Here is a 15794-nt window from a genome sequence, read left to right as displayed (position 1 = left end):
TTTAGGTGGGGGTGTGATGTACGGAGCTACAGCAGCTATCTTGCCACCAGCAGTCCAACTTTACGATGAAGAGCCAGGGTCCTGGGATAGTGAAGCAGAGGCTGGGCCCAGGCCTGCTGCCCACACAGTGCTTAGCCATGCTGCTCTGGCTGTAGAGTTGAACAGCCAGGGCCCTTACCTCTAGACATCTGTGTATAAAGTCCCACCTGACCGCCCAGACCTTGGGTTGCTCATGGATTGCTGCTGTACTCTTTCCTATCGAGTCACACCACACCGCAGGTCTTCAGCACGAGCACAAAAGCCGCTTCCTTCCCCAAGTTCAAAAGAAAATAGTTCTTGAACCAAGACCGTATGACTCGACTCCGGGCCAGGCCTTCCTGAGCTGTCCCTGGGGGGTGGGGTGGGGAGTGGGGGTGTGGCAGCACATTCCCCGTGGCTGCCCTCGGGTGACTCCTTGAAGGCGGGCCGCACTGGTGTGACTGGCTGCATGCAGGCGCCCCTCAGCTCTGCAGGCAGAGGCTCCTCAGGCTCTGGCTCCCAGGAGCTCCCTCATGGGACGAGCCTCTGTGTGCCCGGCCCTCTTCTGGTTCTGGGGTTCCCACTCAGCCTCCACATGCGGTCGGCACATGGTCTCACGTGGTGTGTCCTCTGAGGGGGTGGCCATGCCCCCCGCCCCGCCTGTCTCCCCTCACTCGTTTACTCCCGGGGGCAGAGGCGGACGGGCTGCAGGGCTAGCTGTGGGTTTGCATGGATGGTTCCCAGGACCGTGACCAATCGCAGCTCGGCGGTCCCACTGTCCCCCGCCTGCGGGTGAGCACCAGATGGGGAGTTGCAAGGCCTCCCCAGGAAGAGGGCTGTGGCTCCTGGCAAAGGCAGCCCAGTTCTCATGCCCTTTGAAGTCTCAGGCTGGGCGACTGGGGGCTGGAGAGGCACAGGCAGCTCAAAGTCCTCATTTATGGGGCAGCAATGACATGGAAGCTGAAGGCAGGACCCCACTCACCCAGTGGCCTTGGTTGGTACCTGGGGAGTTCTAGGCTCACATGGCTGGTTCAGGGCTGAGGTCTCAGCACAGGCCTTGCCGTGGCTCTTGCGTGGTCCTCTTCTGGGACCCTTTTCTCCTTTGGGGGTGGGAAGCTCGTGCCCAGCCAGGAACAGGCAAACAGTCTGCCAGCAGGTAAAAGGGTTTCCCTGAATCTACCAAAGCTGAAAGTGTGGCTCTGACCAGGTGGTGTCACCCAGCAGCAATGTTTGTGACAAACAGGAGCCGCCCAGATGCCCACGTGGCCAGTGCCGTGCCGACCACTGAGTGCAGCCAAGAGAGTGCCTCAGCGCTGAGTGAGGAAGGGCCCCGAGTCCTATGGCACAGGTTCTAAAATGGCAAGAACGATGGTCAGGGAGTGGCTGCTGGGCAGGAGGCGCCCTGGAGAGTCTGGTGTGGTCCTGTTAGGTTGACCGGTTATGGAGCGCTGCAGTCCCGAGGTGCTGGGTGTGGCAAGCGCCAACCTGCGTGTTTATAATTTGTGTGCTGTCTCTCACCTGCCATGTGCTTCAGTAAACAGCACCAACAGAGCCACAAAGGAGAGGGCCATGTGAGTCCTGGACAGGGAAGGGAGGCGGGCACGGCGCAGGTGTGGGCCTTGCCCGTCTGGCAGGAGGAGGAGAGACCCTGACAGACCAGCGCCCGTAGCATACCAGCCCCATCAGCCCACCTCTGACTCCCCCGCCACCCCCCACTGGGACGGCCTGTACACCCCACCCTCCTCCTAGGAGGGTTTGTCGTCAGCACCACGCACTCCTCAGTGAGAAAGTGCTGGGGGGCTGGCACGCGGCTGCAGACAAAGGTTTGTCCTTGAAGTGGTTGCTGGCTCTGGGCCGGCTGTGGTGACCTTTCACAGAGGAAATGGGGGCTGTCAGGGAAGGACTGGCAGTCCCCGCCCCCCCCAGCCCCCGCACCCCAGGGAGAAGCCACAGTACGGTGAAGGGGCTGGGAGTCCTTGGGCGGGGTTGCCCTCAGCCAGCCTTTAACATGAGTTGGGGGGAGGGTGACTAGGGCCAGGGTGGGGGTTCCTGAGGCAAGATTGGACGGCTTCAGGGAGGAGGTAGTGGTTTTATGTTGGGCTTGGAAGAGGGTTGGAGGTCTCAGGCAGGTCTGCAGTGCCCCCACCCACCACCTGCATTGCCTGGAGCACCCGTTGGCCGAGCACCAACCGCTGCACAGGCTGGACTGCCTTGGTCTGACAGGCCCGGGCTCCGCCTGCGCCACCAGGTGGCGGACCTCGCTGCAGCCCGGCACACGCCCATCATGTGGCCACCCTCAGGAGGAGGGACTCCGTGACGACTTTAAAGATGCCAAGGAAGGCTCTGTTCTCCCTGGACCTCAGCCCACTGCGGCCGGGTAAGGCAGGAGGTCCCCACAGGACAGGAGGAAGCAAGCGGCCCAGCAATGTCTGCCTGTGGGCAACTGCACATCCAGAGAAGAGGCAGGGAGGCGGACTGAGGGCGGAAGAGTGACACTGCGCCCAGAGGGCTGGCCCCACGAGCTTGGGGCCATGCCTGGGCTGACATTTGTCCAGCCAGGGAGGGGGCGGTGTGAGGCTCCTCCCAGGGGAGCCATGAGTTGAGCAGGACCCTGAGAGCAAGCACCCTTTCCTGCTCCCTGCGGGACGATGCCTGCGCTCGGCTCCCAGAGGCGGCTGCTGGGTTCCCTTAACTGCACATCCCCAGCCACCCTCCCCCTCACACTGGCCCCCAATCAGACAGGGCCCCAGTGCCTGGAGGTGTCCATCCCCGACGGGCTCTTTCTCAGCCTGGGGCTGGTGAGTCTTGTGGAGAACGTGCTGGTGGTGGCCGCCATTGCCAAGAACCGCAACCTGCATTCCCCCATGTACTACTTCATCTGCTGCCTGGCCATGTCCGACCTGCTGGTGAGCGTCAGCAACGTGCTGGAGACGGCAGTCATGCTGCTGCTGGAGGCTGGTGTCCTGGCCACCCAGGCGGCCATGGTACAGCAGCTGGACAATGTCATCGACGTGCTCATCTGCAGCTCCATGGTGTCCAGCCTCTGCTTCCTGGGTGCCATCGCTGTGGACCGCTACATCTCCATCTTCTACGCCCTGCGGTACCACAGTGTCGTGACACTGCCCCGGGCGTGGAGGATCATTGCGGCCATCTGGGTGGCCAGCATCCTCACCAGCGTGCTCTTCATCACCTACTACAACCACACGGTCGTCCTGCTGTGCCTCGTAGGCTTCTTCATAGCCATGCTGGCTCTGATGGCCGTCCTCTATGTCCACATGCTGGCCCGGGCCTGCCAGCATGCCCGGGGCATCGCCCGGCTCCAGAAGAGGCAGCGCCCCATTCATCAGGGCTTTGGCCTCAAGGGCGCTGCCACCCTCACCATCCTGCTGGGCGTCTTCTTCCTCTGCTGGGGCCCCTTCTTCCTGCACCTCTCACTCATCGTCCTCTGCCCCCAGCACCCCACCTGTGGCTGCATCTTCAAGAACTTCAACCTCTTCCTGGCCCTCATCATTTGCAATGCCATTGTGGACCCCCTCATCTATGCCTTCCGCAGCCAGGAGCTCCGGAAGACGCTCCAAGAGGTGCTGCAGTGCTCCTGGTGAGGGTGGCAGTGCCATCGTGTGCCCAGGCCTGGAAGGCTGGGGCAGTCCCTTGACAGAGGATCGCTAGACCATCTCTGAAGGTGAGGGTGCACAGGCCTTCGGGGGCCCGAGAGGGGAATCACAGGACTCTCCAGGAGGCTGTGCAGAATGAGGAGGCTGGGGAGATGGTGGGGCACGGCCTCCCACACCTAGAAAGGAGGGCCCCACCCCTCCATCCGGAGACCCACTCCGGGGCTGGTGCCCACACCCCACCCCGCCCAAAGCTGTGGGAAGTCCCGCTCCAAGGACTTCATGACCAGCACAGGAGGAGGTGGGGGCCACAGTGGGGGCTTCTCTCTTCTAACGCTCTGTGGTGACTGGGAGCCGGGCTCAGCCCATCTGCGAGCAGCACATGCATTCGGCAGACACCCCAGCCAGGCCTGCTCTGGGGACCCAGCAGCCAGTATGCAGGCTCCAGGGCCAGGAAACAGTGCAGCAGTATTAATAAACGTGATGCTTGGTGCAACCTCCTTCCCATCTTTCTTGCCTCTTTCCGGAAATTGCCTGAAGCTTGGGGTGGAGGAGTGGGGGTGTGGTGAGGAGGGGAAAGACCTAAGTCCCAGGAGCCAGTCAGAAAACATGGCTCACCTGCCCAGGTCATGACACCACAGCCCCCAGTGTCAGAGGGCTCACCTGGGGGAGGGCGAGGAGATCCCAGTCACACCCACTCCATCCTATGTCTTTGCATTCTGTCTGTGGTGCAAACCCCAGCCCAGAGGTCCCCTACCCCAAGTCACCTCCATTGTGACAAGACCCTGGCACTGCCCAGCTGCCCTCAGCTGCAGCAGAGGCAGGACCATGGTGACCTGTGTGTGACTCTGGCCAGAATATGGCCCTCTCTCAGCCTCCATATCTGCTGCAGGGTGGCCCAGAGGCTGGGGCCTGCTCTTAAGTTCCGTCCTGCTGGGAGAAGGGTCAGTGCCCCGCCAGCCCTGGGAGATGTGAGACAAACTGCCCAGAATAGGGTGTGGCTGTTCAGGGGCTAAAGAGGTGTCCAAGCCCCAGGGGTTTGGGCTGGGTCCTCCCTCTGCCCCGCCACCCCGTTCCTCCACAGACAGAGCATATGCCCTACCCTCTTGCTGGGACAGGCTTATGGACGAAAAGCAGGGGTACCAGCCAGCCCTGCAGCCCCCTGGCCAGTCTCCTACCCTGGTAGCACCACCCGACTGTTGGCCTCAGGGCTGGGAGCTGGTTCCCGGCAGGGCCGGCCTTTGCTGGGAGATGGACGATGAGTCAGCCTCGAGCCAGCCTTAATTCCTCTGGGGACGGAGGGGGAGCAGTCCTGGCCGGGAGCCATCCCGCAGGGCGGCAGGTGGGTGATGGGTCCTGCTCAACTGGGTGCAAAGCTTCTTCCTTCCAGGGAAAAAGACCCCCTGAATGGGGACAGGGAGGGGCTCCAGGCAGCTGGAAACCAAACACAGGAAACCACATCAGAGACACATTGTGGGGGAGGGGCATCTCTTGAGAACAAAAGACCCTTCCAGACTTGCCAAGTTGGGGAGCTTCATGAGGGGAAAAAGGGGCACCCACAAGCAGTGTGAGCACATGGGAACAGGCTACACATGCTGTTGCTGAAACCCTTCCAGAGGCTTTTGTCACTGAAATGTAAGACGGGCTTTCTTGTAGGTGGATTCACTCTACCCTCTGACCTCAGGAGACTGGTGGTGCCCTCCAGGGGGTGTACCGTGAGTCTCTTCTTTTCTGACAGTGACCTCTCCCGTCTGCAAACACCAACTCCTTACAGAGCCTCTCCCCACCCACTGAATTTACTTGGCCTCATTTGGACCAAGACTCCAGGGGTACAAGTGACAGCAAGGAGTGAGTCAGACACACCACCCCCCAGGCTGATAGTTCTGTGTCTGGCTTGTTTGTGTCCTTATGACAATCCTGGACACCAGAGCTCACTAAGCAGCAGCTACATCCAGGTGTGTGTCTGGCAGGGGTACAAAGCACCCAATCGCAATAGGTCCACCTGGAATGTCATGGCAGTGCCCTGGGGCAGCAGGGACAGGTGGCGCCCCACTGCAGAGATGAGCAGTGACAGAACTGCCATAGGAACCCACCTCCAACTCCTGCAGCCACCGCCCTCTGACTCAGACGTCTAGGAGACTTGCCCCAGCTTGCTTTCTTCTGGAGAGAGTCTAGTGCCCGCTGCAGCCTTGCCTGCCTCCCCCACCATCAAAGGCTGCGGGCAAAGCTCAGAGTACCTGGTCTGTCCCTTCTGACAAAGGAGGGGTGCTGGGAGGCGTCCCTTCTGGCCTTCCGGTGTGGGAACATGGGGTTGGTCCCTAATCAGATGTGCACAAGAAAGACCCTCCTTGCTGCGCCAAGGGGTGAGGCTCCCGCTGGGAAGGGGAACAGAGGGCAGTCGGGGCGGGGGTCAAGGGCCAAGGGGGGCTTCTATTGTCCTCCCTGGAGCTCACCAGCCCCGCCTTCCCGATGCGCGGAGCCCAGAGACCGGGTAGCGGAGGGAGGCGGCTCCGCCGCAGCGCGCGGTCGAGCGGGGATGCGCGGCACGGATGCTTGCTGCAGCCGGTGCCGCAGTCTTCGGCGGCGCCCGGGGATTGGCCGCGCGCGATGACGCCTGGCCGGGCGAGGCGGGCGGGGCCCCGCCTATAAGAGCAGGCGGCGGGGGCGGCAGAGCCTCCGCAGCCAGCTGCAGCCGGTCCGCTCGCGTCTCGCAGCCGCCCGCCATAGCACCGAGCATGAGGGAGATCGTGCACATCCAGGCCGGCCAGTGCGGCAACCAGATCGGGGCCAAGGTGAGGCTGCGTGGCCCCGTGTGCCGGGCCCCGCACTGGGCGCGTGTCCCGCATCCCCAGCGCGCCTCCCGCGTCCCCAGCGCTAGCGGGTCCCGAGGGAGGGAAGCAGCGGGGAGGCGTTGTGTGCGCACAGCGGCACCCCAAGCCCGGCTCACCACTGCGAAACCCAGGAGAAACGGACGGGATCGTCCCCGCTGCCGGCGGGCGGCCGGGACGCCGGGTCGCCCCTCTGCCAGTCCTACCGCGGCCTTTCCGCTGCCCCGCCCGGGTTACCTCGGGCCTGCGGGAGGCACAGCGCAGGTCAGCGGCTCCCTACTCTCCAGCCCCCTGCAGCTGCAGGTGCAAGTGGAAGGCGCTGGCTGGGCGTGGCCCTCTTTTCTGGGGTCGCAACTCGGCCTCGGGCGAGATGGGTGGGGTGGACAGGCTCCGGTGGGGCGCCCCCAAAAGCCATAACGATTCCCTCTGCCCTCCCACGCCAGGAGCTAGATGTCCCCCGACCGTTCAGAGCCGCCCCCATTCTCCTAGCTAGCTTTGACAACCTTCAGCTCCCTGGCCCCGCCCTGTTCCTTTGTTGGGGAAGGAACCGTGCCCGGACTCAGAATGACCTTGGTCCAGGACTGGGCTCTCCCTCGGCGTAGCACCGCCCGGGCCACCCCTCCCCCAACCCCACTTAGGGACGGCAGGTCTATGGGTCGGTGGTGGGAACAAAGCCGGGCTGGAGGGGCGCGGTCCAGAGCTGCTTCCCTGCTAGGCCCCTCCCCTTCATTGTTAGCCCCCCTCACAGATGTCGGGATTGAGGCGCTCAGGCCACGTTCCCCCCCACCCCGCCCCAACCCAGGAGGCAAGTGTGGTATCCCCAGGTCCAGAGACGCTGTTCCTTGCCCAAGGTCACACAGCAAGTGGAGACGGAGCCTCTCTGCCCTCCGACTCTCGGTCCCTGCAGGTGCCCACCCGGCACAAGGCTCAGGCTGAGTGGGTGGGGCCTGCTGCGCTTTGTCAGCACCAAGGCCAGGGGCCCAGCCGGGGTGGTGTGGAGCAGGTTCCCAAAGGAGAAAGTGGGAGGAGACAGGTCCTGGAGGGGAAGGGACCAGGAAAGCCTGCCTCCGGAGGCTGTTGCCATGGAAACCAGGCAAGAACAAAAAGCTAATTACAACAGGGCTGGGGCAGCCACGTGGCTGACATGTAAATTGCAACTTGGGCTCTAGGGTGGTGGCGCCTCGGATGGGGGGAGGGCCTGGTGGGGAGACACCCTAATCACTGAGGAGACAGCTGTGCCTGCCCGAGGAAAGGAGTTGGGGGAGGGGAGGCCTGGGGGACCCAGGCCTCAAATTAAATCAGGCCTCTGGGGGCCGTCACTAACAGATGCCCTGGCCGGGCAGGAGGGGCCAAAGACTCATTACTGTGGCCACAGGGGCCAGGCCTGTCCTGAGCATCTGCTCCTCTGAGGGTCAGGGGTCACTGACGGGAAGGAGGGCAACCTGAGTTCCATCGCAAGCCTGGGGAAGTGTTGGTCGGGTTGCTCTGTTTCCTTCTGCAGCTGCACGGGCACCGATCGGGCAAAGGCAGGATCATGCCCAGCTGCAGCCCCAAGGGGCGGGGTGGGGTGGGGTGGGGATGGGCAGGGGGGACAGGGGCAGCTGCCTGAGTGCTGGGCAGTGTCCTCTGCAGAGATTTTTTTCCTGCTTCAAGTTCCGTGTCCTTTGGGTTTTCCTCATTACTTCTTATTCATTTGAGGTTAATTTCCTTAACTCTTGTTTGTTTTTAAAAGTAGTATCTGATGCTTTTTAACAGTACAAAAGAGAAGTGGATTTGGGAGGAGGGGAAGCAGTGAGCAAAGGAGGCAGTCAAGTGGTTTCCTTCTGGCCCCCCTGCCCTGGAGCACCTGGGCAACCAAGCTGGAAGAGCTCAAAGCCCGGCGGGGGCATTTGCCTGCACAGGCGCTCAACAGCGGCCTGTGGACAGGGTCTGGCCGTTTCCTGCTCCCACACAGGTGTGTGCTCTTGGGGGAGGGAGACCAAACTTTTCCCGCCAGTTGCCAGCGGCCGCTGACTGGTGGGAGCCGGGCGGGGTGCCGCCAGACTGTTACAGGTAGGCTCTTACCCTACTTGGGGGCAGGCTGCCTGCTATGGGGAGGGTCCTGGCTGCGGGTGGGGTCGGGATGGGCGGGGTTATGGAGGGAGGAGGGGAAGTCTGGGCGATCAGGGCTAGGAGAGAATGTGTTGGGCACTGTGCCAGGTGCGTCCCTCACTGTGCCTCTCGAGGTTGCGGTGAGGCAGGGTGCTGCCCTCCCCGCAGGGCACGGGTGTGAATCCAGGCCTGTGTAGGCACATCAGGATGGGCGGGGAGCCCCCAGCCCCCACCACGGGGCGAGGAGTCAGGGTACCCCACCCCCCTCGCCTAGGGGGTAGGGCGGTCCCGGAGCCTTTGTCTGCCCCCCCTCCTTGACCGCTGGGCGGGGCCTCATGGAGACGGCCCTGGCCCTGACAGCCAATGGGAGGAGGGAGTTTCTGGTTTCCGACCCCACCCCCACACGCCCACTGATGCTGTGCGCCTGGTGGGGAAGGGCGTGGAGTCCTAGAGGGGCTTAAGCCCGGGAGTTGGGCCAGCCCTCCCTCTGGAGCCGCACACTCAGCCTGCTTTGGGCTCCTCTGTGTGCGCCCCTCTGCCTCCCCGCCCCAGGTGTGGGCGCGGCGACTGTCAGCACCACGGACAGCGCCGCGGGAGCTACAATTGAGCGTGTGAAATAGGAGCCTGGCCTGGACCCTGGGGTCCACGCGCCACTTCTCATCTGTGGTGATGATCCTAATCATTATTTAATTTATAATATAGTATTTTGTTGTTTATTAATGTTATATAATACATGTAATATATTCTGCTAAGCTTTTATTAATAATATTTTTAAATTGCAATTTATATTCGTTTTAACTACTAAAGCTATTATTAACATATGTCCCTTCTAAGAAGTTGAAGCATTGCAGATAAAGTGCTTGTTTAAGCACCTCCCCCTGGTGGTCCCCCTTTTCTGGGTGGAGCAAGTTTTTTCCTTATTCTAGTCCATTTTCTGTGCATGTGCACCTATGCATAAGAATTATAGCATCTGTTGTGAGGTGCCCGTTTTTACCCTGAATATCCTTGCCATGTGCCTTTCCCCCCAAGGATGTGCCTTGGAGATCTACTCATAGCAGTGATAATCTTTTATTGTGCCACAGTATTCCAAAATATATTGATTTTTTAAAGCACTTTTTATTTTATTTATCAGTGAATGTGCGTTGGTTGCTCAGTCATGTCTGACAATTTGTGACCCAATGGACTGTAGCTCAATAGTCTCCTCTGTCCATGGAATTCTCCAGGCAAGAATACTGTAGTGGGTTGCCATTTCCTTCTCCAGGGGATCTTCCCAACAGGGACTGAACCTTGGCCTCCTGCATTGCAGGCAGATTTCTTACTGTCTGAGCCACCAGCGAAGTGCTTGTCAGTGAATAAGGTTTGACAAATTTAGATAGCAGCCTAAGGACTTTTAACTTGGTGAGAGCAACATTTGCTGAATGCTTTTATTTGTCAGGCCTTGAGTTGACCACTTGAAGTGAGTACTGTCATCCTGTCTACTTGACAGATGAGAAAATGGAGGTCCTGAGAGGTGGCACGAACTCTGATCTGCTGCATTCCATACATGAGTTCCAGAGAACTCTCCATAGATGTATTGGTGGCTGGGCGACTGAGTCACTCTCTGCCGCCCCCTCACCTGCCATCTCAAGCTCATTCCCTCTCTACAGGGGTTGTGGATGTACCAGGGCTGTGGGCCAAGGTCCTGGAGCCAAGCAGTGATTTAAAGCTCTGATCAGGTCCAGAAGGCCTCAGTAACACCTCCAATTACAGCATTAACACATACCTAATGCAGGGAGAAAGAAGAAAACTTATCAATGACACAAATCACAAAGACCAGCTGAGAACTGAACTTTGCCAACAGTCTCTCTGGGTGAACTGCAAGATTCCTCTGTGCATTTGATAATAATGACTCTTCATATTTTTCAGGTTTTAAATTTTTAGTCTTTTAATTTTATATATATATATATATTTTATTTGGCTATGCTGGGTCTTAGCTGCGGCATGTAGGATCTGAGTTCCCTGACTAGGGATCAAACCCTGGGCTCCTGCATTGGGAGTGCAGAATGTTAGCCACTGGACCACGAGGGAGGTCCCTAAAATTAAAAAAAAAAGTTTAAAAAATTTTAACTAATCTTTTTCTTTTCTTTTGAGAAGTTAACATGTGCACGTGATAAAAATTAAAAACCACCAAAGAGTGTGCAGGGCAAAAGCCTCTCCTCCTAACCAGGACCAGGCTTCCCTTGTGGCTTGTCGGATAAAGAATCTGCCTGCAATGCCAAGACCTGGGTTCGATCCCTGGGTTGGCAAGATCCCCTGCTTCTAGAAGGAAATGGCAACCCCCTCCAGTGTTCTTGCTTAGAGAATCCTGTAGATGGAGGAGCCTGGTAGGCTACAGTCCATGGGGTCACAGAGAGTCAGATATGACTGAGTTACTAAACAACAACGAGCCCCATACAGCACTCCCCATCCAGAGTAACTGGATTTATTCTCACAGCAATCAGACTTCATCCTCAGGCCTTTGGGCCTTCAGGCCCAAGGCCCTGAGACACAGAAGCTTCAGGGCTTGGCCAAGGTCACACTGGGAAGGGGTGGTCCAACTTGCAAGCAAGACCCTGTCCTGCCTTAGTCCTGAGAGAAGCACTGTGGGTTCTGCCCAGAGCAAACAGGCCAGATTGCAGTGTGGTGAGTGAGCCCTTGGAACTGGGGCTGCGCCATCTCAGCTCAGACAGGCTGGGTGAGCCCAGGCGAGTCACTCCCCATTCAGGGCCCCTGTGGGCTGAGGCTGCTGCTGTGGGCTGCTTCCAGGCCCTGGCACTAGACGGCCTATGCTCGACACTAAGGGGTTTGCATATCCTAGGCTTGGTCTCCATCACTTACCTTCCTGGGCCTCGGTTTTCTCATCTGAAAAGAGGGAAATTTAAGAAAATCCCCCAGGTGGGTGTTTGTTGCTAACCCTCTCGTGGAGAAGTGGACTTTCAAGGCCCCTGTCAGCAAGTGGAGAGCTGGGTCTGGGGCCTCGGTCTGTGTCAGTTGGGCACTGATCCACCCTGAGGGCTCTAGTCTCCATGGACATGCATATTTTTTATTATGACAATTCTCTTGATGACAGAACTTGGGGCTCTTTTTCAAAGTCACTCAAAGGGACTAGTGCAGGCTTTGGGTCCACATCGCTCATTTTATACCAGGGCCTTGAGGCTACCGGAGGGCGGGCTTTGCCAGGGGTCATGACCACCAACTGGCCCTTCCTTTCCCTGCAGTTCTGGGAGGTCATCAGCGATGAACACGGGATAGACCCCAGTGGCAATTATGTGGGCGACTCGGACCTGCAGCTGGAGCGCATCAGTGTCTACTACAATGAGGCTTCTTGTGAGTCCCTCTCCTTGACCGGGTGGGGGTGGGGTGGGGGCCTTGACTGCTGGGTCCCAGCATCCCTGCCTTCCTTCCCTTGGCTGGCAGGTGTAACCAGAGACTAACAGAGTAAAACAAGGAATCCCAGTCACCCTAGTGAGATGCAAGTGTGTTTAATGGCCATGAGACACATGTAGGGGAATGACCAGGGCTAGGCAGGGTCCCAAAGACCCTTCAGGAGGCCCATGGAGGGTCCAGAGCAGGGGTTATCTGGAGAGGTCAGGCAGGGGCCATTCAGAAGCTGGTGTGAAATGGTGCCCTCAGGGACACGTACCCACGTCCAGGTGTCAACCATGACCTCCTTGTCACATGTGATCCCTGCATCTCTGATCCCAGAGTCTAAGCTTTTAGGTGAGAGCATGAGGCAGAAAGGGTGCCCAACTTCTGTGATCCATGTAACCCACCCCTCTCCTCTCAGCACACAAATATGTGCCTCGAGCCATCCTGGTGGACCTCGAGCCTGGAACCATGGACAGCGTCCGGTCTGGGGCCTTTGGGCACCTCTTCAGGCCTGACAACTTCATCTTTGGTAAGTTTCCCCTGTCCCCACCTTCTCATGGTGGATCCCACCACCAGCAAACCCAGATCAACAGAAACAAGGGCAGAGTTACCTCTGCCCACAACACTGCAGAGCATCACTGAGCTCCCTGATTTGCAGTGAAAGAGTCCCAGAGAAAGAGTTCTGTGCAGGAAACAGACACTTGTGATTTCAAGCAGCGCGGTGTGTGCAACAGAGCTTACAGGATGTTAGAGAGCTGGAAGGGGTCTCCAGAGCACACCAGCTCATGAGTACACTGCATTGCTGGGGTCAGGGGTTGCCAGTCCTCATGCCCATGAAGGTGACAGGTGGAGGGCCTCATCCCACTTTCACCTCCTAGAGCTCAGCACCCGATCCATGGGCATGGCCTGCATCCTGATCCTGGGCTGCGAGGCACTCAGGGTTGTAGTTTATCCTTCCAGCACAGCAGGCTAGAGGGAGGGTGGACTGGAGGACTGGGTGGACCAATTCCACTTGGAGTTCCTCCTGAGGCAGAGCAGAAGCAGAAGCTCCAGAAGCTGTATCTGTGTCCAGACCCCAGAGCACTAGGTGCCGGGGGTGACATCCGCAACACGCAATGCGGCTGGCATGAAGAGCCATGGAAGTGAGAGTTGCGTGCCCCCACTTCATGGAGGGCAAAACGGGCACCGAGCTGCCTCCTCGGCTGCTCTCCGGGGTGGGCTGATCAGGCTGGTGCTGGAGCTGTGACCCCGTCTGTATCCCCCCTGCCCTCCCCACCACAGGTCAGAGTGGGGCTGGCAACAACTGGGCCAAGGGCCATTACACGGAGGGCGCCGAGCTGGTGGACTCGGTCCTGGATGTGGTGCGGAAGGAGTGCGAGAACTGCGACTGTCTGCAGGGCTTCCAGCTGACCCACTCCCTGGGCGGTGGCACAGGCTCGGGCATGGGCACACTGCTCATCAGCAAGGTCCGCGAGGAATACCCCGACCGCATCATGAACACCTTCAGCGTGGTGCCCTCGCCCAAGGTGTCGGACACGGTGGTGGAGCCCTACAACGCCACGCTGTCCATCCACCAGCTGGTGGAGAACACGGATGAAACGTACTGCATTGACAACGAGGCGCTGTACGACATCTGCTTCCGCACCCTCAAGCTGGCCACGCCCACCTACGGGGACCTCAACCACCTGGTCTCGGCCACCATGAGCGGGGTCACCACCTCCCTGCGCTTCCCGGGCCAGCTCAACGCCGACCTGCGCAAGCTGGCCGTGAACATGGTGCCCTTCCCACGCCTGCACTTCTTCATGCCCGGCTTCGCCCCACTCACTGCCCGCGGCAGCCAGCAGTACCGGGCGCTGACCGTCCCCGAGCTCACCCAGCAGATGTTCGACGCCAAGAACATGATGGCGGCCTGTGACCCGCGTCACGGCCGCTACCTCACCGTGGCCACCGTCTTCCGAGGCCGCATGTCCATGAAGGAAGTGGACGAACAGATGCTGGCCATCCAGAGCAAGAACAGCAGCTACTTCGTGGAGTGGATCCCCAACAATGTGAAGGTGGCTGTGTGTGACATCCCACCCCGCGGGCTGAAGATGTCCTCCACCTTCATTGGCAACAGCACGGCCATCCAGGAGCTGTTCAAGCGCATCTCGGAGCAGTTCACGGCTATGTTCCGGCGCAAGGCCTTCCTACACTGGTACACAGGCGAGGGCATGGACGAGATGGAGTTCACCGAGGCCGAGAGCAACATGAACGACCTGGTGTCCGAGTACCAGCAGTACCAGGACGCCACGGCCGAGGAGGAGGGCGAGATGTACGAAGACGATGAGGAGGAATCCGAGGCCCAGGGCCCCAAGTGAAGCCGCTGAAGGGGTGGGACGCGGCTGCGGCCAGGACCAAGTGGTCTGTCCCCCGAGCCGTGTAGCCACTGACACACCCCCAATCTCACCCCCACGAGGTTCAGTCATGTCACCCTGGGGCTCCCCAGTGTTTTTCCTCCAGTATTTACAGCATCCCTGCCCTGCGTGAGTTCTCTCAGCTATCTTCCGCCTTAGGTCAAATCCGTTTCCTGTCTCTGCTTTATTGTTAGCTCCAGGCCTGATGTTTCATGTTTTTTTTCTTTTTTTTACTGGTTTCTGTTTATATTTGGGGGGGTATATTTAATAAATTTATTGCTGTCAGATACCCATGCCTGGTGCTGGAGTTTTCCTCTTTTTCTAGAAAGATGGGGCCAGAAGAGGTAAGGAGGGCAAATGGAGAGGCCTGGCAGAGGCAGGACAAGTGACAAGTGGGAGGGGTTGAGACGGGCCTGGGCTGGGAAACTGCAGGTGTCTCAAGGTGCTGCCCATGGCAGGGGAGCTGCTGGCAGTGGTGCTGGGAGAGATGGCCAGGCCTGGAGGAGCCTCATCCTCGAACCCCAGACGGGCTCTCAGGCACTCAGGACAACCCTCCAGGGTGACTCATGCTGGAGAGCTTTCCCCTGGCTTCTCTGTGTGCCAGACATTAGAGGCAGGTGGCCGAGACCCAAACAAGTGTGAGGAAGTAAGGAGCTTGAGGATTCCCCCAGAAAATGTGCCGTGTTGGAATGTGGGGGTTTGAACCCTAGGGAAGGGCTGGTTGGGTCTGCAAGCTGTGGCCACTGCACCTGGGTGCAGGGGTGCTGGAAGCAAAGTTCTGGCCCCGCGTGCCTTCTGGAGATCATTTCCAGAGCTGCAGGGCACCCAGGGTCCCACAGATGGGGCAAATCTGGCTGCCCCCTCCTCCTACAGAGAGAGAAGTAGAACCCAGAGTTGCTGTCTGCCTGGGGCCCAGGTGAGCATGTAGAGAGCTGGACGAGCCTCAACCCTGGTGCCCTGAGCCTCCTCATACCCCACCCCTAAAAGCCAGGACACCCCTGCATGCTCTCCTCCAGGTGGGTACCTGAGCAAAGAGAGGCCGAAGGGGCTGATCTGGACTGGGGAACAGAAGCCCCGAGAGCCCACATCCTGGGCTCGGGCAGGAGTGGATGCTCTGAGCACCTGCTCTGTGCTGGGTGGCTTGAAGTCCACTGCACTGCTGGTTCTGGAGGCAGCCAGCTTTCAGCTTGTGAGCCTGTGCAGGGCCCTCCAACCCCACCTTCACAAGGCTGCAGCCTCCACGCCATTGGGGGGAAGGGTGTCCACAACCCAGGTTCTCCAGGCTCCCCATGATCCCCAGAAGGTTGAGTCACCCACCAAGTGTTGACAAGGGTTCCCGGGCTCCTGATATCCCGGTGATCATGCTGGGTCCATGGTCTTGTGGGGTCTCTCCTGAGGGTTTAACCTTCACAATGAGGCCACCAGGTTCCTCGGCAAGAAGTGGGACTCTTCTGCCCACTGCCAGT

General features: G+C 59.2%; 1 protein-coding gene across 1 annotated transcript; it reads left to right on the top strand.

Moving 5' to 3' along the window:
- Positions 1–2613: 2613 nt before the first annotated feature.
- LOC120873331 (tubulin beta-3 chain) lies at positions 2614–14580 on the top strand. Its single transcript, XM_040254129.1, has 6 exons — positions 2614–3616; positions 3884–3930; positions 6204–6421; positions 11785–11893; positions 12354–12464; positions 13217–14580. The coding sequence occupies exons 1-6, from the start codon at positions 2667–2669 to the stop codon at positions 14290–14292; spliced, it is 2511 nt and encodes an 836-aa protein (XP_040110063.1). The 5' UTR covers positions 2614–2666; the 3' UTR covers positions 14293–14580.
- Positions 14581–15794: the final 1214 nt, after the last annotated feature.

Source organism: Oryx dammah, unplaced genomic scaffold (genome assembly GCF_014754425.2).
Source record: "Oryx dammah isolate SB20612 unplaced genomic scaffold, SCBI_Odam_1.1 HiC_scaffold_13, whole genome shotgun sequence".
In the NCBI taxonomy this organism is placed as follows: Eukaryota; Metazoa; Chordata; class Mammalia; order Artiodactyla; family Bovidae; genus Oryx; species Oryx dammah.
The sequence above is the reverse complement of the archived record's forward strand: the minus strand, read 5'-3'. Positions and strand labels throughout refer to the sequence as shown.